Source organism: Psittacula echo, assembly GCF_963264785.1.
Source record: "Psittacula echo genome assembly, chromosome: 1".
NCBI classification, from domain to species: Eukaryota; Metazoa; Chordata; class Aves; order Psittaciformes; family Psittacidae; genus Psittacula; species Psittacula echo.
In genome coordinates this window covers 128,899,085-128,926,425 of record NC_137735.1, presented here as the reverse complement: position 1 = coordinate 128,926,425, position 27,341 = coordinate 128,899,085, and the positions used below count along the sequence as shown (strand labels likewise).

At 40.8% G+C, this 27,341-nt stretch overlaps 1 protein-coding gene across 2 annotated transcripts in view; it reads right to left on the bottom strand.

Moving 5' to 3' along the window:
• Positions 1–27,252, bottom strand: part of CDC123 (cell division cycle 123) — a 38,166-nt gene extending 10,914 nt beyond the window's left edge. Inside the window, exons 1-9 of one of the 2 annotated variants that reach the window (XM_080632048.1) lie at positions 27,090–27,252; positions 26,005–26,076; positions 22,528–22,582; positions 21,700–21,732; positions 17,523–17,618; positions 16,470–16,576; positions 7,706–7,754; positions 5,658–5,733; positions 2,418–2,540 (exon numbers count right to left, since the gene is read on the bottom strand). In XM_080632048.1, coding sequence (XP_080488174.1) covers positions 2,418–2,540; positions 5,658–5,733; positions 7,706–7,754; positions 16,470–16,576; positions 17,523–17,618; positions 21,700–21,732; positions 22,528–22,582; positions 26,005–26,076; positions 27,090–27,163 — 685 coding nt within the window. In that variant the 5' untranslated portion in view covers positions 27,164–27,252. The remainder of the gene's footprint in view (positions 1–2,417; positions 2,541–5,657; positions 5,734–7,705; positions 7,755–16,469; positions 16,577–17,522; positions 17,619–21,699; positions 21,733–22,527; positions 22,583–26,004; positions 26,077–27,089) is intronic. The other variant, XM_080632049.1, reaches the window with a different exon arrangement.
• Between the last annotated feature and the right edge of the window lie 89 nt (positions 27,253–27,341).

The window sequence follows — 27,341 nt, the reverse complement described above, 5'->3', positions numbered from 1 at the left end:
CTTCTCCAGCCGTTCAACTGAATATGTTGCTTGTACCATGTACTCTCAGTAGTCATATCCCATTAATGGAACTCTTACATCTGAGCTTTATTATCAAACGATGCCTGTCAGCTTAAAGCAAGTCTATGGCAATCGTTGAGACTAATGGCATTTAGCAGGATTTACATCCCCATTAAGACTGATTGCACACTGGTGACCAGTTCAGGACACTCACAAACACTGAACAGAGAAAACCTGAACTGTACCCTCTTCTTAGTGACCACATCAGAGCAGGAGTGTCAGGAGGCAGCGAAACTGTAGAACTCTACCAGCAATAGCTCAAAATGGAGGGTAAGCCAAGGCTTAACTCTACAGTATCGATACCTCCAGAACACTGTTCTTACTGGGCTCTTATGAAAAGTATTTAGAAGATTCCATCATTTAGAACTATTTATAAAGTGTTCACCCATCTGTTATCCTACTGCTCTGACTCTGCAATGCTTCAGCTGCTCTGACTCAACTCTTCCATCTGGAGATGCTACCAGACCAACTGGAAAAAGCAGAGCAAACAGCATCACAATCCCCAACAAAACAAGAAGTCAGGAAGAAAAGCTATAATACCTTGCCTTCAAAAGCAAACAAACAAGCAAACCCAGATTTTTACTGTTAACAACACATATGCTACCAGACGGTGGAGCAACGGAGATGACGGGGGATGAATGAAAGGTGGTAAAAAAACCCAAACCAAACCGCAAACAAACAGAAACCATTTTCTGTATGGCATTTCTCTGCACCTGGACGAGTCACCAGCATTTAGGGCCTACAAAGAAAAGGTTAACAAACCTCATCCCAGAAAGTCACCCTGAAACCTCCTTAACCCAGAGGTAACTTGATGGCATAGTTTTATGTCCTTTACATAAGATGACAGTTCAGACCTTTCAGTTTCAGAGCCTAAATCTAGGCATCTATTTCCTAAAATAGTGCCCTGAGTTCTTATCTAGCAGTTGATTACATACCAGCTAAAATTACGCTGGAACACAGAGGAAAATTAAAAGACAGCAATCACAGTGTCAGATCTATATGACTGATCTTCCAAACATGAGGGATATGGACCTATTAAATTAATCTACTGATTTCCAGATTACTAGTCTTCTCCAAGCAGGAATTCTTGAGATCTTCTTGGGACTGAAATAAAGGAACCCTGCAGAGCCAAATGATTAAGAATTGTAATATAACAGAGACTGGCATTAGAAAGTGTCTTTTCAGAATGTCAGGCAGGTCTAGCTGATTGCTCTGGTGGCTCACCAAAATAGTTAACCATGTTCAAAACTTACCTAAGGCTGAGTTTTCAAGCCTTTATAGAAGACAATACAAGAATACAACCAGTTCTTATGTTTATTTATCTTATTAAACGGAGGTTTGGTCCATGCCAGACCCAATTTAATTTCTCCATCATATTTTTCATCACTACTGATCACCCAGCACAACAGAACACTATCCAATTCTCACTTAACCATGCAAGGAAACTATTTCCAATATAATTCGCAAAGGACTCCACAGTTAAAGAATGAGACAATTTACTTGGGCTGCTTCAGTGTATCAAATACCACAGCCTTTATTCAAAAGTTTCAGCAGCTGAACTGCTGTGCACCAATATTCTGGAGAAATTATTGTAACTTCTTGAAAAGAAGCTTACTAATCCTTTCTTTGATGAATACATCAGTAATCTAGCAGCAAACATCTGGCAACATCCATATAAACAGTATTATTTTTACTGCTGAATGCCTTCTGTTCAGCATTTCCTACCTCACTTCTCAGGTTTAGCTTTTCCTAATTAAAAACAAGTATAAGGGGAAAAGCCTTAAAAAATGTCATTTATACCTTCTGAGAGGATCTTTCACTCATCTGTTGTCTTCCTGAAAAGCTCTAGCCTATTCCTTCAGAGTTCTTTTGTCGCCAGTTTTATAGTCATTCAAATACTACATTGCTCTGCATGCTCTAACCACCAGAGCTATAAGACTCTCTCAAGTTAAAAAGAACCAAGCCCTGTGAAAGCAATAGGTAGGAAGAAAGAGATGCATATACACAGACTTAAAATATTGGAGATGCCATTATTTATCAAAATGTACCCATGTTAACACTGATCTCCAGCAGTAAATTGGAATTTAGCACATTGTAACTCAATGTGCAGTGGAGGAAACAAGCTTGGCTCAGTACAGCAAAGGGACAAGAGGACAGGTCTCATTTTTAAGGAGCTTGCCCTCCAAGCCCTTTCCACTTCAAACCTCCCAGTACCCTGCAAAAGCACTTCAAAGAGGTAGACCCTTCATTTCTAAGTCTTTGTAACTATGCATGCAATAAGTATTCAAAAACCTTCACAAATATCCTCTTTCCCTCTCCCATGCTCCCCTTGTTAACTGAAGCCTTAACGTACTTACAGTCTTCATCCAGGAATTTATACTGTATGTGTTTCTTGAAAAACTCCTGTATTGATCTACAGATCTCCTCATGTTGCTTAGAGATATGATCGTAGTACTGTGTGTAGTCCCTCTGTGATATACCTGTCAATAATGTTAGTTGATTATGAAGAGCTTTAGGCATGCAAAAAACCCAACCAGACAAAATGCAGTTATCAGAGATATGCAAGTTACAATTGGTATTTCAGAAGACAGGGTTCTCCCAAGTTTTAACCACTACCAGTGACATAGCATTTGGCTTTATCCTCCTATACTTAATGTACTTCCATAAAGAATCTTTTCCTCGCACAATTCTGTCCTACATTTTGTGAACCTCATTTTATAGGTACATGTTTTGACTATCTTTAAGCAAACTTCAGAAGGAACCTTTGCTTGTGTTTTAAGTTTCCAGTTCCTGTCTTTGCCTTTCAGTTTCAATCCCTTTGGTTACTCTGGTCAAAACCTTTTCTGTTTTGCACATCAGATGTAGGGACTGGAATTTGGAACCAAGAAATGAAAGGAGCAGAGGCTCCTTTGCACATTAGCAAAGATGACAGATCCTAGCATACCATAAAGATTCTCATCAACTGATTTTTTTAAGCACAGAATAACTCATACCTGTTTCATAAGGTGTCACCAAACACACACTTTGTTGATAAGGTGTGTGTTTCACTACAGGCAAAACCTTAAATCCTAGGACATCAGTGAGACGGCATGCAGTCTAGTGTCTTATTTCTCCCATTTGCCTTCTTGAGGGCTTTCCTGCATATCTGACATTAGATAAACTCTCCCAGCTAAATCACAAGCTCTTAATTTTAGATATTTGTTTGTCACCAAGACAATAGTTTAAATTGACGTCAACAGGATTATACACTTGGATGCATCTTAAGTGGCAGGAGTTCTCATACAGGATGTGTCAACATCACCACTGCAATACCATGCTGGACCAATATCAAGACCTGCCCCATCACTGCAAAATGGGTAACTCATGTTATTTACAGAAAGAAAAAGCCAGAATCCCCCCAGAAATATGCATCAATGATGGCAGTTTGCTGTTATAAGCATCCACAAAACACAGAGATTAAGTTTTACTGTAGGACAATGCTGACTACCTCCAAAGATGTGCGCTTTCAAAAAGTTCATATGAAGTTTGTGATGTCAGTGAAACTTTGAATTATTAATACCACTGCAAAGCTTAACCCAGGTCTAAAAACAAGAAACAAGAGATGATGGCATCTCAGGGGATACAGATGCGTAACTGGGAAATCATTCACTACACTATGCAAGTATCGCTCCTTAGTTTGACTGACAGGCTTATTAATTTTAAAAGCATGGGAACATATGGTGAAAAATCTTGAAATTGTCTTCAGAAAAGAAGCTGGAGTGATAGCTAAAAATGCAAACAGAACAACACCTATACTGCTGGATGGGGCTTTAAGCAATCTGGTCTACTGGAAGGTGTCCCTACCTGTGGTGGGGGACTGGAACTAGATGAGCCTTAAGGTCCCTTCCAACCTAAACCATTCTATAATAGTGCTAGCTCTATTGGGTTTCAAAACAGTAATGAATTGTACAGTGTTTTTAGGCATTAGCCTAATGCTTTGAGGTATCTAAAAGTAAGTATCACTATATCTATTCTATATTAAATCTACATTCAAATGTATAGAGGTTAATACAGTGATGCATCTCTGGCAGTTGAGGTGCTCCAGCAGCATGTAACAGAACAAGATTCAGCTCTTCTCCCTTCAAAAAGCCATGTCTGCAGCCATTAAGAAATACCCGCTTACTGGAGAATATCTCTGCTATTAGCAAGATAAGCTCTGGTACAGAGAACCATAATAAACCCTGCAACCGGCACAAATGGAAAGAGAATGGAAACATGAGCATAAAGCATCAGAAGAACAGCCAAATAAAAGGGCTATAAGAATGGTATGTGTTGACAACACCCAGATTAGCACATCCCAAAACATTTATGTGCAGCTCCACAGGATTACACTCAGATCAGGAAACAAAGTACAGGGAATACATTCCTAATGATTCACAGAGGTGAGACACGATGGAGCACCAAAACTGCTGACAGCACGTAACAGGTACAAAAAGGCACATCCAAAACAAGCACATAGTCACCATGCTGAGAAGTAGCAAGGAAAAGCAATGAGGACTAGACATCTAATATCCCTTCCCTTCCATTTCACAACAAGGAATGTTGGACAGACCACTTGTATATCTCCACCATGGTGCTTGTGAATGTGTAGGGATGAGACAGACAAAATGAGCAAACTCAGGTTTATGTTAAAGCAAAAAAACACCTTCCTTCCTATGAAATCTGGATAAGAGCTTTGCTACATCACTGCTGTAACATTTCCTTGTCAGAGGAATTTAGGCAGAATGATTCAGTCTTTTTGAGGACAAACGTGCACCAGTCCCGTGCTATTTACATTTCTGTTCATCTTTAGAGATTCCACACCAAAACAGAATTCAAACTCCAGAATAGTATTTAGCCTAAAATTAAACCCCTCAATCCAAGCACCTGTACATGCAGTAGATGTCTAAGCATTTTCTACAGTCAGTAGAGAACAGTAAAGACATCCAGAGGAGTATAATTCAGCTAAATTTACCCTAGAGCTACCTAATACACTTGCTGCCTGTCCTAGAGCTGTCTCAAGCCTCGCGATGCACCCACCAGTTCTTTGCGTGCTGTGGGTACCCTTGCTGGTCAGTGCCACTTGAAACAATTTACATTGAAGATCTTGAACCACAGTAACAGATCAACAGGTTTTCTGACTACGCTACACTGAATATGACACAAACTCAGACATCTCATACACCTGTCGATGTGTTCTGACCTCCCCAGCTTTCTGCATATAATACCCACATGTGGTCATGTTTTGTCAGCATAATACCCAACTGCTTCTGTATTTGTTCTGCAAGATGGAGATGATGCAATTCACTCCTGAATATAAAAGACTTACTTACAAAACAGCCTTTGGGTGAAGTTTCTGAATTAGCAATTAGAATTAAGAATATTCCCACTGTAATACTGAGCATGCTGTGTTGTCAATACAGTGGCATGCCACATTTTAAATTTTAAAAAGAAGAAAACATTAATTCTAGAAATGAGGTGTGATGAAGAACTGTCTTCAGATTTAGCTCTAATTCAAGGAAATCAGAGAAACTCCTCAGAACTTCACCTAATAATTTTATCTTTAAGCAAATCCTTACCTAGGAGCTTGTTTTCCTTGACAAAGCATCTGAATTCTGCACCAGGGATTAGCTCACACCATTTGCGAAGAACAAGCTATAGAGGAAAAACAAAGTATTGTTTCAGAAAGGTAACAGGTAATATTTTGTATACCTTCTAGAGCTACAGTTTTGCTGTAAGAATAAGATGACCTCTGAAATTATTCCCAGTAGAAGAAAACAAAACAATCTTAACCTTCATATAATCAGTTTAGCAAATACTTCAGAGGAATTAGACTTAATATTCATTTCACAGAATCACGGAAAGCTTTCAGTTGAAAGCGACCTCCAAATACCACATAGTCCAAACTAATTTAAAGCAGAAAGGTTAAGAGTGGACATAGAATCACAGAATCATTTGGCTTGCAAAGGACCTTAAAGCTCATCCAGTGGAAGGTAGGGACACCTTTCACTAGACCAGGTTGCTCCAAGTCCTATGCAACCTGGCCTCGAACACTGCCAGGGGTGGAGCATTCACAACTTCCTTGGGCAGTCTGTTCCAGTGCCTCATCACCCTCACAGTAAAGAACTTCTTTCTTATATCCAACCTGAACTTACCCTGTTTTAAGTTTGAACCCATTGCCTCTTGTCCTATTGCTACAGTTCCTGATGAATAGTCCCTCTCTGGCATTCTTGCAGGCCCCCTTCAAATACTGGAAGGATGCTATAAGGCCTCCAAGCAGCTTCTTTTCTCCAGGCTGAACAGAAGACTCTCTTTCAGCATGAGGACCGTCAAGCATTGGAATACATAGAGGTTGCGCAGCCTCCTGCCACTGAATCCTATCCAGATTTGATAAAACGCCAAGCAACCCAATTTGATCTTATCGCTTACCCAGTGTTGAGCATGAGTCTGGACTAGAGTCCTCCTGAGGCCCCTTTGTACCTTAATTATCTTATGCTCTTCCACTTTGTATGTCATTTATAACTGCAAAATTATTTATGAAGCGACTTCAAAGTTACATTAACGTTAAAGCATGGAAACCAAAAACCCTGCTGAAGAACACAGAAAATCTGTGATGGAGTTGGCAGAAAGTTGCTCCCTAGCCAAAAGAGCTGATGAGCAGAATTAAATTTAACCAAATGAAACTCTATTTTAGTATACACCCAAGCAGAATCCTGTGACGCCTTTGAAGGCGCAAACCAGTTAAAATAAGTACATGGAGATAGAAATAGTAACCAAACTATTACAGTCATCAGGACAGACTGCCTGGTAATTAAAGCATATCTCTGGCACTTTCTCAAGTTTCTGTGTTTCCTAAGCTGAAGTATTCAGATGAATACATTATTTTGAAGGCCTCAAGTACCGCTGCAGATACTGGAAACTCCCAACACCTATCAACTGTATTAGGAAAACCTCAGTAATCAAAGGTGATATTCATAATGACAACATAAAACATGAAACTCTTTGTTCCAACTTTTAGATGCCCTGTATCCTTAAAGCACATCAGATAGTGCTTAAAAAAAACCAAAAAAGGTTCATTCACATTTCTAAAGCCCTTTAAGACCACAAGAGGATGACAAATGTTATATTTACATAAAAATCAGTGTTAGAGAAATGATGAGATGTTATCATAAAAGCAATAGAACCACACAGTTTAAAGCATTGTTCATATCTACTTGTCAGCTTAACTTTTTAATTTGGTAATGAGCATATGAAACAAGATATAATAGGCCACTTCTGTTCAGGATGTCCATCGCCACTGCAGGTAGCTTTTCTTAGTAACCTCAGTTGTGACCTTCACAAGCAGCACCCTATCAAGTATATATGACTTTTGAACTTGTCCTTCCTAGCAAAACCTGAAAGGCATGAGAGAAAATTGCAAGGAAGCTTCAAAAGTCTGAACGTCAACTCCTCTGACTTGTCATTAAATGAATTCCTTATGACCTGTCGTTCTTAACCAGAGTTCTCCACTCTGCCCAAGCAACACCATTAAAACAATACAAGTTGTATAGGAACATACCCGAGCCCAAATGGCACCCTGCCTGTGAGTGAGTCCTTTATTACGTAGAAGTCATGCAAAGAGTCCTACCTCATAGTCCAAGGAAGGATCTGGGGAATCATCAGTACAGTGAATAAATCTGGAAAAGTAAGGCATAGGCATTAAAATCTGCTTTTACATGTAAGATTTTAGCTATAGTGAGAAAAATAATTCCAAACTGTGAATCACAAAAGTTACTGTTAAATTCTCTCCAAGACATATAAACCAAGTACATTCAATACATAAACAACAAACCTCCTTGTAACAATTATTGGGGGGTGGAGGGAAGATGAAAATATTCAACCTTTTCATCTAGTGTCATTTAGAAGCACTTAAATTTGGACAGGGACGTGGCTAAAATGTATTTATTCACTGTTGATTTTCTCCTGTTTGAATCAATAGTACTGCTCTTTTGCTCTTTGCTGTTATGTTGGCATAAGTGGATCATCAAAGAACCAGATAAACTAATCTAGTTTCACTGCAGCGTGTTTTTCCTGGTACTTTTAATGTTTAACTTCCTAAACCACACAACTGAGACACATCCCCATGGCTTAGAGCAGTTCATTTCCATGAATAAGGCATGCAAAACAGCACCACTCGCACTTCTGATTCCACAGCACAGTATCTTTCTAAATTAAGAGCCTTAAAAAGATACTCTTACAAATCTCTGGAGAGTGGGAATAAACAGAATTATTTCCATAACTGCAAGCAGATGTCAAGGTTTTGTCCCCTGTGAGTAGCTGATTCTGTGTATCACCTTTCAGGAGCTATCAAGAGTGGAGGCAGTTATACCCAAGCCAATTTCCATGCACCTTTTTGTCATTTTACAGCAAACCTTGCTGTGAATCCTGTAACTTTAAAAGGGAATTAGCAAAAGAACATGTGTTTTCCTTCCAAATGTACTCCCTGACCTTACTGGCAAATTAATTTGATGCACAGGACCGTGTGAAGGGTCACTGCGGAGCAATAGTCTTAAATGGCAACATTTATACTGTCTCCCTTTGGCACTGAACTTGGTTAAGCAATCCAGAAGTCCAGCATCTCAAATATAAGCATTGCATTTGTAAGACATGGCTGCCCAGCCTTCAGTTTGAAGAGCTATTGTAAGAGTTCATTCAGTAAGCTGCCAGCAGAAATACATGTCACACATTTTAGTTTAGACTTTAATATCCACTACAGACAGAAAAGAAGGGTGATAGCAGGCATGCTTTCCAGAAGTACTGTAATCAAACAGATCATATATATCTGTAAGCCTATGTAAACAGATAACATCCTTCAACTACAGTTTATATTCCCCACAATTTAAGATCTGTCAAGGCAATAGAAACAAACCCATGAGAGCTTGCAGTCTTGCTAAATTCAAAATTCCCCCCAATTCCCCCCCCTACTAGCATACATGCTTACCATGCTCAAGAAAATGTCCCCCACACACAAATCCAATCATAAACTGTATATTTAAAGGCAGCTTAAGTCCAGCACATGGAGTTTTACAGCCCCTGCACACTAGGACCCTTATTAGTTCTCCCAGATTTCCATATCTGAGATCAGGGTACCTGCAACCTGTTTCATTCCATTAACATGGCAGTCTTTCCAGCACTCAAAAAACAGCCTTATGAACAACTAACTTTCCGCTTCCTAACCCTCACATATTTTGGGTAAGAACTGTGTGGTAAAGATACTTCTCCTTTTCTTGTAAGTCAGAAAATGAAATCCTGGGGTGTCATCCCAAGCCACACAGCTCAAGTATTGTTGCCAAATCAATCAAGCAAACTGATGAATGTGGACGGAAGTACTGCAAGACACAAGTACATTATTTTTCTTGAGCCTTGATGACACAGGACTGAATACAAATGAAGAAAAAGATGGGAGAATGCAGCAAAAGACAAACTTTGGTAGCCTCATTTTGCTTCTAAATAGTACCATGAGCTTTTGTCAACAAACAGGAAATAACCCCTTTTTTTTGGGGGGGAGGCGGGGGAATTTTGGACAACTTGAGGGAGTTGCAATTCTATATTTTTTACTAATTTATAGTAGCATTAGTTGTCCAGATCCAGCTGAATTCATCTATTCCACATGGACTTTCAATGTTATGAGGCAGAAGGCTAGGAGGGGTTTCTTTAACCCACATCCTAGCCAAGTTTGGAGGTACTTGAAAGAATGATCAGAAAGACTTTAGGAACACAAAATTGAGACATATCTGGGCTCTCTTTTCTGAAGCCTTTGTAATTTGGAATACTGCTAAGGCTAAAGGAATTAAACTCTACTGCTTATAGGCCTTGGACTGTGGTCAACAGCGTATTTATACATATTTACTTAGACGTCAAAAACAGAAGGATCAAGGTCTCTTTATACATAGCTGCTGCATGTTAATCTCCAAATGCACATATCTGACAACAGGACACACCACATGAAGCCATTACGTGGTTTAGTTTTCAACACACAGAAAAGCAATTTCAGAAGGTTTGTAAGAATACTGAACCTTGCTGAAACTTTAAGGACTTAAAGAAACAAGAAGCTCATGCACCATTCAGAAAAGGATCTTATACCACACTGTAAATTGCTAGGAAAAATGGGATGCAAGTAAAACCTCAAGGAAAAAGAAAAAAAATCAAGAGCCTCATTTTCCACATGCTCTCATGTGGAACCGTCTACCTTGAAATAGGTTATACTAAAGTCTGAACTGACACCTACTGTTCCTGCATAAAGGTATCCTGAGCGCCAAGGCACGTATTTATGAGCCAACACTGCCTCCTATGTTCCGTTAGGTGAATGCAGCTTTTTACTCCACATCTCAGAAAAACTTCCTAATTTGTAATTCAGTATTTAGAAGCATTAAGTCTGGTATCAAAAACGTAGTCAGAATGGTAGCTTGAAAACAGAAAGGCCTGAAGCATCTGCTAGGCTTTAAAGTTACACAATGTGTTAGGAACCTGACAGGCTAAACCTCACTCAAGAGCAGACTTTCTCAACTGTTCTCAGAAACAGGCACTAATCAAGCACTCTTACAAACACCTAAAACAAACCAACCAACAAAAAATATATCTCCTCTCATGTTCCTTTGAATCTTGCACATTAATACATTTGGAAACTTTTCCTTGGCTCAACAGGAGTTGTTTCACCTGCTCCATTAACCCAGTAGATATTTCTTACCTACTAAAAGTGGCATAGGTGTACAGTTCGCTCTGTTTCCTGGGCTTAGGCAGGGCTGAGGAGCTACTTTTAGGAACTCCACCTATCTAACTAGTTTCTCAAAGAGTTCTCAGGAATGAGCTTCTGCAAGCAACAGGTACAGAGCATCAGATGGTCCCATAAATACTGAGTCAATTTACAACACTTAAGTTATCCTACTCTAAACACATTATTCCACTTAGTGCTTGTCAGGCCACACCTGGAATACTGTGTTCAGTTTTGGTCCCTACACTACAAAAAGCTGTGGACAGGCTGGAGAAAGTCTACAGAAGGGCCAAAAAGATGATCCCAGGACTCGGAAGCCATGTGAGGAAAGGCTGAGAGAACTGGGTTTGTTCAGTCTGGAGAGAAGGTGGCTCAGGGGAGAACTTATCACCATGTTCCAGTATTTAAAAGGTGGTCACAAAGAAGATGGAGACTTCCTTTTTACAAGGAGTCACATGGAAAAGATGAGGGGCAATGAACACAAGTTACTCTGGGAAGAATCCAACTGGACACAAGAGAAAAACTTTTCACAATGAGAACAATCATCCATTGGAATAATCTCCCCAGAGAATTGGCAGATTCCCCAGCACTGGACACTTAAGATTTGGCTGGGACATGCTTTGCATTGAAAGGTTGGACCAAATGATCCCTGAGGTCCGTTCCAACTTGGTATTCTATGATTCTATGCAATGCACATTAGAAAACAGCCATTCCTACATGTGACTCATACTGCCCCTCTACAATAAGTCAGAGGGCAATCCCTGCAAAAGTTCTCTGCATTAGATTGCTTTTCAACAAGGTTGAAAGCACAGGACTTCTTATTTTACCTCTCCAGTTGTGATTATTAAACAACTGCGAAAATGACACTTTAGCATTCAAAAAATCCCAATAGTAGCAGCTGCAGATTTAAAACATCCAGTATTGCCCTGTAGAACAGGAACAATCTCTGAAGCTTGACTGAACTTCCAAGGTTTATTAACAAGCCTGATACAACAACATGGTTATCTTATCATTGAAAGGTTATTACTTATCTATCATTAGAACTACTGCTAATATTTATACCAGTCTCAACATGGGCAATCATGTTTTAACTAAATGCAGTCCACACATTCTAACCATAAGGAAGAAAACTGTGTTCTAAACCAACACACTCCACAGGGCTTTAAAAGGATTTTTGTTCAAAAGAGGAGTTTCAATCACTTAACAGAAATCCCAATTAGAAGGGATTTTTTTTACATCACATGTCCACAACATGAAGTTTTTGAAAGTCTACATTAAAACCTGAAAAGATAAGGATCACACCACACACAGGGCTTTTTTCATGAATTCAGCTAAGTAAAATGCAGTGTTCACTTTGAAGCAGAAACAACACCGAGTACCTTGACTGCACTGCTCTGAAGTCTTTGTTAATTTATACAAAATTAACAAGGAGGAAAGTTAGTTCATTATTCTGAACATTTCAACCAAACAAAGTGTCAAAATCATGACAGAACCCAAGCATTTTAAATAGTCAAAGCTTATCTAGTCATCCTCAGTGTATCTGCATGAAGGCCACGGTTTTTTAATGTTTGCTTAAGTTTTGCATAGCTGAAGCTGTCTTGGAACTCGAGACAGCTGAAAATTACAGCAAGGGCAGTTCCCTGACCTGAGCAACACACAGATCAATACCAGATAAGCAAACAGGAAATGGGAGAGGAAGAAAGAGGCAAAGAAAGTGGTTTGCCTGAAGTCCCCACATGACTGGCAAAGCTGGATTAAGAAAGAGACCTTCAAATGGCTATCGCAAAGTTGTTCCCATATTATGACCCCCAAAGTGGATTTTCAAACTAGTACAATTGAACAGAAAACAAAACAACAACAAAAGGGTATACAGCATCTCAGCTGTTACGTATGCAGGGCAAGAAACTTTAAGACCACATTGAGTATTAATGAAATATGGTGCATTTAGCCTCCCTCTGAGTAGTCCTTCCAAGGGATTTAGATGTATTATATATCCAATTTCCATTTGTTCAGCACTTCAGGTTCCTATGCCAGCTACATTTTTACTTTCTGCTTGCTAAGGATGAGAGAACTGGCAGCTAATCGATAGTATGATTCAGGAAGAGCACTGTTCTGATTCGGCAACAATCATTTCACTCTTGGCTGGGGACATTTTGTACAAATAACTTGGTAATTTAGGAATACCCTGAACATATTGGCCAATGATACGTGCCTTAATCAAGTACAACATATTTGTAAAATAAGATACACAGAGACCAAAGTGATTTTACCCATTACACATGTTCTCGCAGTCCTATGTACAACTTCCATTCAAAGTCATGAAAACACCAAGGCTGCACTGTTCATATTAACATCTCTCAAATGAAATTTAACCTTTAGATTAGGTGATGATCCCACAGTCTTGTCACAAGGTTTGCTTATTTATCACCCACTACCTGAGCTGTGCTATCTGGCAGTGTGTGTGGTCTTACCACACTGGAAAAGGAGTCTAAATGGATTGACCTACTGCAATTTGAGGTGTTGTCTTTCTGCTAGAGGTTACTCTCCCACAGCAGGATCAGTGGAAGAGAATGTGCCTGCTACAGGCTGCTCAGTGACTATCATTTGCAATCTGGTGTGAACTTCAGGTGAAATTACTGATGGTTCAAGTTAACACCCATGCTGTGAAATCTCACAACACAGGAGCATTCATTGCCTCTACCACTAAGTCAGAACTGTCTGCAGAGGGCAAGGTGAATGGCTGAGGCACTAACTCTACCCTGTGTGAGATAAAACCTGACAGAAAACGCACTCAGTCTCAGTGAAGGTGGTTCAACCACCTCATTATACCACAGAAATAGCATAAAATAAGAGCACAAACACACACACAGAGCTGCCACATCTTCTAAATCAAGTAGTTCTCGCTAAACACTTGATTGTATTCCAAATTGATTAGAAAATGGCTAACCAAATAGGAATTCTCCAAAGAGCTCAGGGTACTTTCAGCTGAACCTCTTTATACATGAGGATAGTAGAATGCAAAACCAGTATTATTTGATATTCACAAAACGATAAGACAAAGTGTACGATTCTTTTCACACCAGCACCCTCTCCCCCTCCTTCTCAGCCTCTTCCCCTGCACCTCATAATGTCATAGGTTAGACATAATGTAAAGCCTAGCACCAGAATTGGCCTGACAGCGTTGCTAGCACTCCATAAATGCAGAGGTAAGGATGAGGATGCTGCTACCTATCATTTTTTTAATGTACCAACAAACTGGGGGGTGAGAAAAGTGTTATCAGAGTTGCAGGAATTAAAGAAGGCACTTGCACCACATTTAATGCAACTGGTTTCACGTTTTAGGCAAGATAATTCTTACCACATCATAAGCTACTTCACACAGGAAGTCACATCATAAGCTACTTCACATTCTATAAAGGACCTAAAAGGGCCCTGCATTTGATCGAGTCTCTTAAATACTGCAGTAATATAAATAAGCATTGAATAATTACTGGAAAACAATCTAATCCAAGCCATGGACTGGCCTTTGCTTTGAAATTCTGCATTTCTGGGGGCTGGAGGGAAGGATAAAAAAATAGTATCAAGAACATTAAATTCCAATAATTTTCCTCCAGAAAAAAGGCTGTATTTTAGAAATGAGTGACATGAATCACAAGCAGGTACTCCAGGAAGAGTATGTTCCCATACAACTACAGACTCACCTCATGCTAGCAGATAAAATAAACCCCAAGCACGTTGTATTTGTTATTTTAACTGTAACCATTACCCATAGTCACAGTTCCTGGAGTGCATTTGCTCAAGAGCTACAAGAACTTGGGTTCAGAAGAAGCTCTAGGAATACATTTGCAGAAGTTTCAGGCATCTTCCAGGCAGCCACAACTTCAAATTCAACAGCACAACACAAACTTCAACAGCTTCAAAATTTGTAAGGGACAAGGCAAAGTAACGCTGTATTACCATGAGAAGCAGCAACAATAAGGTAAGTAGGAACAAGTAAATGCCAAAACGGGTGGGAAAGAGAAAACCTGTACAACCAAGACTAAAATATCACTTTCTGTGGAAAGCAACTCAGAAAAATGGTCTTAGTCCATAGTGTCATTTTGCATGCACTACTTTAATGTCATCATAGAATCATAGAATACTTAGGGTTGGAAAGGACCTTAAGATCATCTAGTTCCAACCCCCCTGCCATGGGCAGGAACACCCCACACTAAACCATGCCACCCAAGGCCTCATCCAACCTGGCCTTGAACACCTCTAAGGATGGAGCATTCACAACCTCCCTGGGCAACCCATTCCAGTGCCTCACCACCCTCACAGTAAAGAATTTCTTCCTTATATCCAATCTAAATTTCCCCTGTTTAAGTTTGAACCCATTACCCCTTGTCCTGTCACTACAGTCCCTGATGAAGAGTCCCTCCCCAGCATCCCTATAGGCCCCCTTCAGATACTGGAAGGCTGCTATGAGGTCTCCACGCAGCCTTCTCTTCTCCAGGCTGAACAGCCCCAGCTTTCTCAGCCTGTCTTCATACGGGAGGTGCTCCAGTCCCCTGATCATCCTCGTGGCCCTCCTCTGGACTTGTTCCAACAGTTCCATGTCCTTTTTATGTTGAGGACACCAGAACTGCACACAATACTCCAAGTGAGGTCTCACGAGAGCAGAGTAGAGAGGCAGGATCACCTCCTTCCACCTGCTGGTCACACTCCTTTTGATGCAGCCCAGGATACAGTTGGCCTTCTGGGCTGCAAGCGCACACTGAAGCCAGCTCATGTTCATTTTCTCATCGACCAACACCCCGAAGTCCTTCTCTGCAGGGCTGCTCTGAATCTCTTCTCTGCCCAACCTGTAGCTGTGCCTGGGATTGCTCTGACCCAGGTGTAGGACCTTGCACTTGGCATGGAATGGTTTGGGCTGGAAGGGACCTTAAAACTCATCCAGTTCCAACCCCCTGCCACAGGCAGGGACACCTTCCACTAGTCCAGGTTGCTCCAAGCCCCGTCCAGCCCAGCCTTGAACACTGCCAGAGATGGGGCAACCACAGCTTCTCTGGGCAACCTCAGAGGTGCCAGAGCCTCAGCACCCTCACAGAGAAGAATTTCTTTCTAATATCTAATCTAAATCTCCCCTCTGCCAGTTTAAAGCTACTCCCCCTTGTCCTAATATCTTCCTGTATTGATTTTTACTCATTTGCATATTAAAACCAAGAGAATTAATGGAAGAATAAAACAGAGGCTGCTCCTCTCCTGTTGACTGAAGCTAGGTAAACAATTCTGGTTTACCAGGAGAGATTCACTCCCAGCAAGTAACAGTGAAGATAATTTGCCTTGCAATTCTCCACACTAAACTGGACTAAATTGCCTTGCAGTTCTCTACACTGGCATTAATCTTTGCACCATGGAGGGAGACAAAGTAGGAAGGAAGGGGTGAAGGGAACTTCAAAGAACAGCTAACTTATTACCATATCTAAAACATATTACAGTACCTGAATAACTTTTAAACATGAATATGTATGTTTGTATCAGATATTTACCATTGCTGTACAGTAAAGAGTAAGATCTTTCAAAAGAACTGAAAAGTTACCTTTAGAGGGTTGTGGTTTTTTTGTCTGGGTATATATAAGACTGCTAGAAATCTACTTACGGCTGAGTGAGGTCACGAGTGATGAAGTCTGAACTCTTGAAGAGGAGGAAGATGTCACTGAGAGCTTTACATTTCAAAGAACTGTTCATTGCTATCCAGTAGGCATCCTAAACAAAAAAGGAGATTATCCAAAATGCACCTTAACTAGCAGGGATGTAAGCTGCAGATCTAGCTACATATTATACAGTATTTGAAATACAGACAGAAGATTATTTATTTCATGTTGAGGAAAACTTCACTTGCTGAAGTTTACATTACAAGACACAGAATAGTTATTGCTTTTCTTATGAATACTCCATTTGAAGCAGATCAAAATCACTTAAAAAAACAAGTTTTGCCTTCGTGTTACAGGCACCTTCTTGGAAGGCTTCATTGAACACAAGTTTCCCTTGAGAATATGATACAAACATATTTGGGTGTATCCATCCTTAAGGTACAGTTAAGAGTACCAAATATACCTAAAGGGAATCACAGAATGGCTTGGGTTGGAAAGGACCTTAAGATCATCTAGTTCAACCCCCTGACATGGGCAGGGACACCTGACACTAGACCATGTCACCCAAGGCTCTCTCCAGCCTGGCCTTAAACACTGCCAGGGATGGAGCATTTACCACTTGTTTGGGCAACCTGTTCCAGTGTCTCACCACGCTCACAGTGAAGAACTTCTTCCTTATATCTAACCTGAACTTCCTCTGTTTTAATTGCCTTTTTTTTTTTTTTTAATGTGGTGGTTTTAATCTTTATCCCAGGCAAAGTTTCCAACCAGTATCCTTAATAAGAAGAGTCTGACCATCATACTCTTATCTGTGACAAGGACACGGGGTTTTATGTAAGAAAGCCACTGTTGTCTTGCATCAGCCTCACCAAACAGTGCACCATTTAGCTCTAATCCACCAGAACAATTTGCTCTGTCATGCTTCACTGATATCTTGTCTATCACTTCTTCCTTCATCACTACACTCTTCTACTTTCCAGTGCATTAAGATAAAACAAATAATCAGAAAAAGCCTCATGATAACATCTGTTCCAAGTTTTGGGAGTCAGCATTCTTACCCTTGGAGCACTCCAGTTAAGTTTAGGAAAAACACTACCACCCAACGAACTTATCGCTTCTTCAACTTTAGCTGTGAACTCAGGAAATTCAGGTGCCTGTACAAAGAGCAACAACAAAAATATCAGTTTCAGTATATTTAATAGTGAAAAAAAAATCCAAATACCATTAGAAATACATATTATAGAAGGAATAAATGTGTCCAAAATAAGGAACCAAGAACCCCCTCAAAATAATGTATTTGTAGAAATAAATCACTTAAGAATCAACTGTGACACATTTAATCAGAGAAAACTGAAAATATGTCTCCAGTTCTCTCATTACTGGAAGACTCCATGAACTTCAGGGAAAACCCAAAACTTTGTAACATTCATCATGAAAGCTGCAATAGCTGCGAATGTGCAAGTCAAATAAACAGACCTTAAACACCTACCTGTTGGTTTATACCTGATCACTGTATACACATAAGATCTAAGAAGATTTAAAAGCAAGGAAACTTTCAAAAATAGTTTGTTAGAATTAAGCATCTCTTTAAAAATATAAAATACAAATATTGTAGTATTCTGTCAAAGTATTAAAAGGTAGAAAGAGATAATTACTGCTTTGTAATAGTTCTCCAGTTGCATTTAGAAGCACAGTAAGACAGCAGAATAAATCAATTCATAGACAATTTGAGTGACAGCTCCTCATTTACGCTTTAATTTTACAAAATGATATTAGTAATACTTTAATCAGCTCTCATACTAGGTCTTAAAGTAGCTCCTTAACAATATATTGCATCAAAACAGAGAACACGCTGCAAAGGTATGGGTTGAATTAGAAAACCTTGTCTTGTAAAGACCATTGTCAATACTGTAAACATAAGAGGAAAAAAGAAACTCCTCAGGATGCAGTAAACTCCACTCTGAATGTGGTACAGTAGAAAAAAGCCCCAGATTGCTGACCTTTAAAATAATATGAAAGGATTTCAGGTATATGTCAAGAGATTTTTCATGTAACAGGATTTATAACAAGTATACAAGAACACTGCGTCTGGCTGAGTGCTCTGAAGCTCAACTCAAAGACAACTTCTAGGCTAAAGCTAATTGATGTCTTTAAACCAAAGCAGCCCTCACAGCCTCACAAGCGACCAAAAAAGTTTACATTTTGGTATCTCCTTTCTGCAGGCCCCCCAAATGCAGGCACTTAAGAAAGCACTCTCGCATTTTAGCACAATGACCCAGACTGAACTTCAAACTGTCTGAACCTTTCCTTAGTACATTACCTGGTCTCCACTGGGAAACTACACCTGAAAAACTGAAAAAGCATTTCTCTTACTTACTTTGTTTTTAAAGCTTTAGTCAATTCTAGAAATTGTTCCTGCAAGAAGTAAGACCCTTCATCCACTGCATTCTGATCTAACTGCCTCTTGTTTTGACCCAAGTCAGGAGTCACGCTATATATGTAATAAGAGCAGATTCTAAACTTCCCTGGGGAAATGTTACGTCATGTCATTTGATTAATACAAGTGAAGAAACATAAACAAGAGGACAGCCCCAAGGCTGCATAAACAAGCTGGATTCTATCATTCCCTAAATTCTGAATGCCCAGCTTTGCAACCATCAATATTAATGCATGTTTTTTTAAACACAGATTTTTTTATAATCCTATCTGCTAATTCTTCATCAGAATATATGCAGGGAAACAAGTTCTACCTGGCAACTCAGGCAGGTCTTCAAATCAGAATAATCACAACCACAGCCCACTGTATTGCTCCCTGAGCCAAGAAACCAATACCAATATAACCTGGGATTTATCATTAGTAAGATATGAATGAATGACAGCGAACACAGAACAGCAGTCTCCAGCCTGTCCCTCTCTTCTTTACACTTTATGTTCCCTATTGTCTCCCTGTTCAGCTTACATATCACTACTTCACAGAATCACAGACTGGTTTGGGCCAGAACGGACCTGAAAACTCATCTGGTTCCAAACTCCTGCCATGGGCAGGGACACCTTTCACTAGACCAGGTTGGTCCAAGCTCCATCAAACCTGGCCTTGAACACTGCCAGGGATGGGGCAGCCACAGCTTCTCTGGGCATCCTGTGCCAGCACCTCACCACCCTCACAGTGATCTACTTGATCCATTCTCATCTCTTATGGTAACTCCAGATGCAGCTTCCCAGGCTTCTGCATTCTGCACAGGTCATTTCTTCACTCTCTTCAACACTTTCAACATGGTAATGGTCAACACTTCAAAGCACAGAAAACTTTCCATTCACTCACTGGCAGTCCCTAGTTTTCAGGTAGAGAAAGCATATTTGACATGATGGAGTCATCAGAGCAATCATCTACCAAATTTGCAAGATAAAGAGCATATTGTGAAATTCTACTTTCAAGAGCCTCTTTCTTTGTCCAAATGTAGGTGTATTTTTGGAGGATTTTTTTTATGCCATGGGCATAAACCATAGAATAACAGATCAACTAGGCTGGAAAATGTTCATTATTAATCATTTTCAAAGGTCCAGGTTTGGCAAAAGACAAAGCCCTACCAGTCTCTGAACAAGAGCCACCTTGGAGGTCAAAGCACTCCTCTTCTTCTACCCATGTTTTACTGCTGAGCATCATGCCATATAGTATGGAATATCCCTTAAGACAATTCAGGTCAGCTGTCCTTACTCTGTCCTCTCTTCTCTTGCCTACCCCTGCTGGAGAGGGGCATGGGGCAGAGTGGGAAAAGAGAAAGCTTTGATGCTATGCAAGCACTGTTCAGCAACAGCTGAAAGTTAACTCCATTGCAGCCAGCCCCAGTAAAGGTAATGTCAGCTGTAAAACTGCAATCCTTACAATGCTTACATAGCTAAACTGAAACCACTTGGCCTATACCCTTCTGATGGGTACCATACCTCTTGATAATGTATTTCCTTATTGTGTAGTACACTACAATGAAAGCTGATTCAAAAGTTTGATATTTCTTTAGCTGCATTAACATGAATTTGCAAAAGATAAGATGGATACCAAAATCCTTGTTCTGACTAATTTATAATCTAAAGCATCTACTTTCTCAAAGATTAGATCTTTGAACTGAACCCATTAGCGTGCGCAAATCTGGCATGAAATAGTTTTTTAATCTAGGCTATAAATTCTGTTCTAGCATATGTATGACTCAGAGCAGGGCTGTGTTTATATTGCACCAAATCCAATGTGACCAATTCAACACTGTTGAGCACGAGGAAGCTAACAGGACTGAAGTAACAGTACCAATGGCAGGCAAGTGACACAAGTACATTACATCTGATGATGATAGGGCAAAAGCAAGTTTCAAAAAAGATGTAAAAGATGGGATTGGTCAGCCTGAAGAAGAGAAGGCTCCAGGGAGAACTTAGAGCAACTTCCAGTGCCTAAAGGGGCACACAAGAGACTTGGAGAGGGACTTTTCACAAGGGTCTGCAGGAATAGAAAAAGGGGAATGGCTTTAAACTGAGAGGAGAGATTTAGATTAGACATTAGGAAGAAGCTCTTCCCTGCGAGGGCGGTGAGGCCCTGGCACAGGCTGCCCAGAGAAGCTGTGGCTGCCCCATCCCCGGCAGTGTTCAAGGCCAGGTTGGAAGGGGCTTGGAGCAACCTGCTGTAGTGGAAGGTGTTCCTGCCCATGGCAGGGGTTTGGAACTGGATGAACTTTAAGGCCTCTTCCAACCTAAACCATGCTACGATTCTACCATCAAAGAAGCCTGGTTGGTATCCATCATGATCCTGATTCTAAGCCAGGCACAGTGAAAGGAAAGGAGAAAAAAAAAATAGAAAGAAGGAGGAAATAGTGGCACAGCACAGGTGTAAGAACAGATTTGAAAATTGAGCTGCAGGGGCTTTATCTCTTCTGCATCCAGTCTGATTAAGTAATTTGGAGATATTCAAAGTGGTGAAAATGAAAGACAGCTATATTTAGAGCCAACTCCAGTTCATTTCCTATAGTCTAACAAGTGTGTGATTGTTGGCGATGAAGAAAAGCATTTTATTTTTAGTTAAACAAAATTAAGCCAGCAAAACTTTTTTGAAGTTACATACATCCACACTGCCATCTGCCTAGAATGGTCTGAAGAACATTAAATACAGCACCAGGTATCTCTAACTGGCAACAAGTTTGTATCACAAGGTTGCAGAAAGGGTACTGCTGGCAAACCCACATGTTAGGACCTTACCTTAAGTGTTGTAGTATTCTCATCATCTGACCACTGTTGAAAATAAGAACAAATCAAAGGTTACTTGTCTCCTGAGCTCCTTTATCATTTATGAGAACATCAAAATTCATCTAGCTTCCTAAAAGATAGATGTAGATTAAATCATTGCCCTGGATCTCCAGTAGCATAACGTCACAATCCTCCAGTTATAAGAGCTGTAAATGAAGACAGGAAAAATGACATATATTCAGCAAAGTACTATTCTAAAGTATGGATACGAGAAGACACCTGTGTATTTTAATTGTGATTTATATCACAAACTTGGACATTTCAGAACTCCACAGCTTTCCCTGTCTAAAGCCTGTCTCCAGCACTTCCATCCTTGGACAAATGACCCATTAATTTCAGTTATATTTCTTTTTCATCCCATTTTGTACCTTCTGTCATCTTTTACTTATGTTTTTCATCATTTTTCTTCTGGAATACACTTACGAGCTATAATTGCCACAGACACTTTGTTTCTTGAAATAACTCCTCCAAATGTTGTACTCTTATTTTTTCAGGGCATGAAATGGCATTAAGTTCAGTTCCAACATCCTTCAACATTATCGACTCATTATTACAAACACAATTATCAAGAAATAATAAAAAAGCAGTGTTTGTGAAAGAGCACAGAAACATTTTAAACCTTCCATGACAGTATAAATAATGTTTTTAAGTATCTCAAGGCAACTACCACATGATTATTCTTTCTGTGAAGCACTCTCCTCACCTATAAATTACGCAGAAAAGGTTACACATTCATATTTTTCTCAAGAGACTTGGTATTAAGTTGCATTTTACACTGACCTGTATTTCCTCTGCATCATCACGCCCCTCCTGAGCATGACTTGGTGGATCTTCTCTGAAACAAAAAATAAGCAGGGGAAAAAAAAAATCAGGCACTGGAGTTTGACTTGACCATATCATAGAGCCATAGAACAGTTTGGGCTGGAAAGGACCTTAAGATCATCTAGTTCCTACCCACCTTGCCATGGGCAGAGATGCCTCGCACTAGACCGTGTTGCCCAAGGCTGTCTCCAACCTGGCCTCGAACACTGCCAGAGATGGAGCATTTACCACTTCTTTGAGCAACCTGTTCCAGTGTCTCACCATCCTCACAGTAACAAACTTCTTCCTTATCTCTAGCCTGAATTTCCCCTGCTTAAGTTTAAACCCACTTGTCCTATCAGTACAGTCCGTGATGAAGAGTCCCTCTCTGGCATCCTTGTAGGTCCCTCTCAGATACTGGAAGGCTGCTATGAGGCAGCATCTACCAGCTGCAGATCTCAAAATGTTTTTGTAAGAAGAATAAGCCTCAAAGCCCCTGGCAGAGAAAAATCACAGCAAGTCAGTACAGAGAACTGAAAACCAAGCACCCTGGCATAAGACTTGGGCCCTACCCAACACACTTTGCTGCTTTCAAATTAGCAGATCACTTTCTGCCCTGAAAATGCCGCAACTGAAGCTTTTCAACTCCCTATGAATCTTTTCCAACTTTACTGTACTCTGACAGAAGCAGAAATTAAACTTTCATTTAAATTCTGCTTTGCCTCCATACTCCTTTTCCAAGTAAAAATTCATTAAACTTTAGTTTCAGATGTTGATCTGTGAATATCTGGTTCTGAAAAGAAAACATCCTCCCACCCTACACAACAAAATGATTCTAATAACATAGCTCTTAGCTTCTTCCTGGAAAGTTCCTTTTTGTACACAGATGGGATATTTACAAAACAAGAAAGCACTTGACTGCAAATATTCCCTTGAAGTTTTAGGCGACATCTGAAGTTCTTTAGCTCATACAACTGAGCGTGAAGATGTTAAAGGAGAAGACCAAGCTTTTGAAGACTTATTCAGCAAGTCAGTACAGAAAACAGCTTAAGTTCAAATGCAGGTCTCAACTCTTCAACAAGCTAAGTCTCTGCAGCCCCTTAACGTACTTCTATAGGGATTAAACTATCAATTCAGTTTTTGAGATCTAGAGCTCAGATACTGGTTCACTGAAGATTAAAAGCAATCGTGGCCTTGAATGCCACATCACATTCACTTCCAGCTAAGAAAGTTCAACTCAGAGAAAAACTGGTTTCTAAAAGGGATTTTCAATTGGAAGCATCTTAAAAAGCATAATTTAAGTCAATTCTCCAGCTGTTCATCATTGGACTGAAGAGAGCCCAAAATGTTTGTATAACACAGCTGTAAAGTCAGTTGCAGCTTTTCTGAAGGCTTATTAAAAAATAAATAGCTGCTGCTAAAGAAGTTGTGCAATTCCGCAGAAGCAGGTGACAAAATTGCTTCTTATCCAAAATGGTTTAAAAACAATTTGTCCTGGGTTCAGCAGTAGCAGTCATTTTTCTCCTTCACAGTAGCTGGTGCAGTGCTGTGGTTTTGACTTTCAGCCTGGGAACAATGCTGATAACACCGATGTTTTTAGTTGTTGACCAGTAATGTTTACTGTGGGAGTTACATTCTTTCCATTCTCCTCCCCATCCCTCTGGGAGCTGGGGGAGGAAGATGGGGGGCAAGTGAGTGAGGTGCTGCATGGTTCTGAGTTACAGGCTGGGCTTAAACCACGACATGGTTTTCTGGATTCCTTTCATTAAAATAAAATTAAAATAAAAAATTATAAAAGACCTTTCACCTTTCCAGGGTGTTTAAAAAGCTTCAGATTTAAATAAATTGATTCCAGAGAAATTAGATATGGCTCCCTACACTCACAGCCTAATTGGTTGCCCTGTGAGAGGCAAACTACCAGTTAGGAAGTGATGGAGTGTGGACTGATTTCTGAGTCTGATCATTAGCAACGTGTTGCATGCAATAATCATTGTGCAAGGAAGACACACAGTGAGATTCTAAGCAGAAGACAAAGAACAAAGCCTGGGTTCTTACCAACTGTTTTAATATCTATCCACCTCATTCTTCTCCATCCAAAATCTTGGCATAGGGATACATACATACAGGACATTCAGCCTTGCCCTATGCATGGATTATGTGTATGCAAACAATTATATGAACTCAGTAATTACTAGGATTCTATAGATAGCATCTAAAGGGACTTTGATAGGGTTGAGAGGTGGGCCAGTGCAAACCACATGAAGTTCAACAAGGCCAAGTGCAAGGTCCTGCACCTGGGTTGGGGCAACCCCAAGCACAAAAAGAGGCTGGGAGGAGAATGGACTGAGAGCAACCTGAGGAGAAGAACTTGGGAGTGCTGGTTGACGAGAAGCTCAACATGACCAACAATGTGCACTTTCAGCCCAGAAACTAACAGTGTCCTGGGCTGCATCCCAAGAAGCATGACCAGCAGGTCAAGGGAAGAGATTCTCCCCCACTACTCTGCTCTCATGACACACCTCTTGCAGTCCTGTGCCCAGCTCTGAGGTCCCCAACAAGGACGCAGACCTGCTTAAGCAAGTCCAGAAGAGGCCACGAAGATGATCCAAGGGCTGGAGACAATGGAGACTATGGAGACAAGCTGAGAGTTAGGCTTGTTCAGCCTGGAGAAGGAAAGGCTCCAAGGAACCCTAAAGGGTGCCTGCAACAAAGCTGGAAAGAGACTTTTTACAAGCCATGTAAGGACAGGATAAGGGAGAATGGCTTCAAGCTGACAGAGGGGAGATTTAGATTAGACATTAGGAAGAAATTCTTTACTATGAGGGTGGTGAGACACTGGATAAGGTTACCAAAAGTGGTGAATGCTCCTACCGCGGCAGTGTTCAAGGCCAGGTTGGACAGGGCTTGGAGCAACCTGGTCTAGGGGAAGGTGTCCTTGCCCATGGCAGGGGGTTGGAACTGGATGATCTTTAGGGCCCCTTCCAACCCAAACCATTCTAAGATTCTATGATATTGGGAATAAAACTCACTTTACTCCTGGATAAGGGGGTAAAGTGACTTTACCCCTGGATAAGGCAGCAGGCACATGAGTGGTGTGGGAGATATCAAGCCTCTGAACTGAGTTAACCTTATCAAAGCAACCAAAGGCAAACCAGCAGACTAGGCACCCAAGAGACTGGTAAACTCCAGAAGGAAAGACAGGGGAAAAAAAAGAAAGAACCACTTGGTCTAGACTGAACGTATTACATGGATTTTAGGTTCCGCATCAGGTACCAGCAAGTCATTTTACTGACAGCACCAGCTTGCTCACATGCTCATACAGTATGAGCTTTACAGCAGTCAGACTAGTCAATTTTAATAAATCATTATGCAAGATATAATATGTGTAAACAAAATAGTGCTGTGACTATATCAAATAGTTTACCAGTTGGAGGGCAGGGGGAAAACACTCTTTACCTTCCAGAAATCACAAGTGTTCCATCATCCAGCAAATACTCTTTCACATTCTCTGGCAGGGGAAGTATCACACTAGAAGAAACATAAGAATTTCTTTAATAATTTATTATTGATATTATTTGTTAAAATAATCACAACAGTTTAATATAAATAATATGTTTTAATACAACGCCTCTCAATAATGGCATGCTTTATTCTCTAACACTACGAAAAAAATCATTTCTCTGTCTGCCCTCTCACTCCTTCCCACAAGTCAATGCCCATTTTCCCTCCAGGAAAGAAGAGGAGAAAGAGGCAAAAAAATTTAAATGAAATGCACAAAAGTGCCACATTCCTTCAAAACTCTTAAGAAACTCCAAGAAAGAGTGTGTTTGGCCCATGAGAAGTGGACATCTTGCTCAAACTAAAGGTTTGCCTTCCAGATCCAAAACCAAAACTTGCATATACCACCTGAATGTTCCAAAAATGCAGAACTGCTACTACACTTATCAAATATACGCATGTGCTACACTCTACAAACCATAAAAGATTAAATGCTTTGATTACTAAGTCTGTTGTCAGCACTTTTCGATCCAAGAGGACAATGATCTCGAGCTTGACTTCCCTAAGTTACTGGTGGTTCTCATAACCATCTCCTAACCTGCAGCAACACTTTAGAAGCTGCAGAATTTGCTAGAGCTTCCAAAAATACACAGAAACATGAAGTGAGTCACTTGGTTTGCGTGTGCTCAGCCTCAGTTTCTTTGAGGAACCAAGTGGGAACAGCAGCGCTGTGGAGATCAGCTGGTGCTTGGTTCCACCAGGAGAGCTGGGAGCACCGAATCTGGCCCCAAAAAAAAAACCCCTCAGGGTATACAGAGAAGACCCCAGCTCCTGAGACTCCAGCTGACAGCTCGACCAAGCCTTCCCCACCTCCAGCCCAGCTTTGCCTCACACAGGTCCCCCTCTAACTCACCCAATCCTACCACAACACAACCCAAGGCAGATCAGCCCCACACATCTCCCCACCTCCACCCCACACACTCCTCTCCCGGCCCAGGCCTGCACCCAGCCCAGCCTCACACTGCACGCCTCACTCCCCTCACCTGCGGATGGTGACGGCCCGGAAGAGCGGGTACCACACGGAAAACTGGCAGTGCACCACCTGCTCCTTCTTCATCCTTCCCCTCAACCCGAACCCGCCCGGCTCACCCTGACCCGCACCGCTTCTCCCCGCTAATCCCGGAAGCTCCCTATCCACCCGGAACCTCTCCCGCCACTCCCGGCGCTACCCGGGCCGCCATGGCGGGTGCACACGGCGCGGCGCGGCCCCGCCTTCAGCGGTGCGCACGGCACGG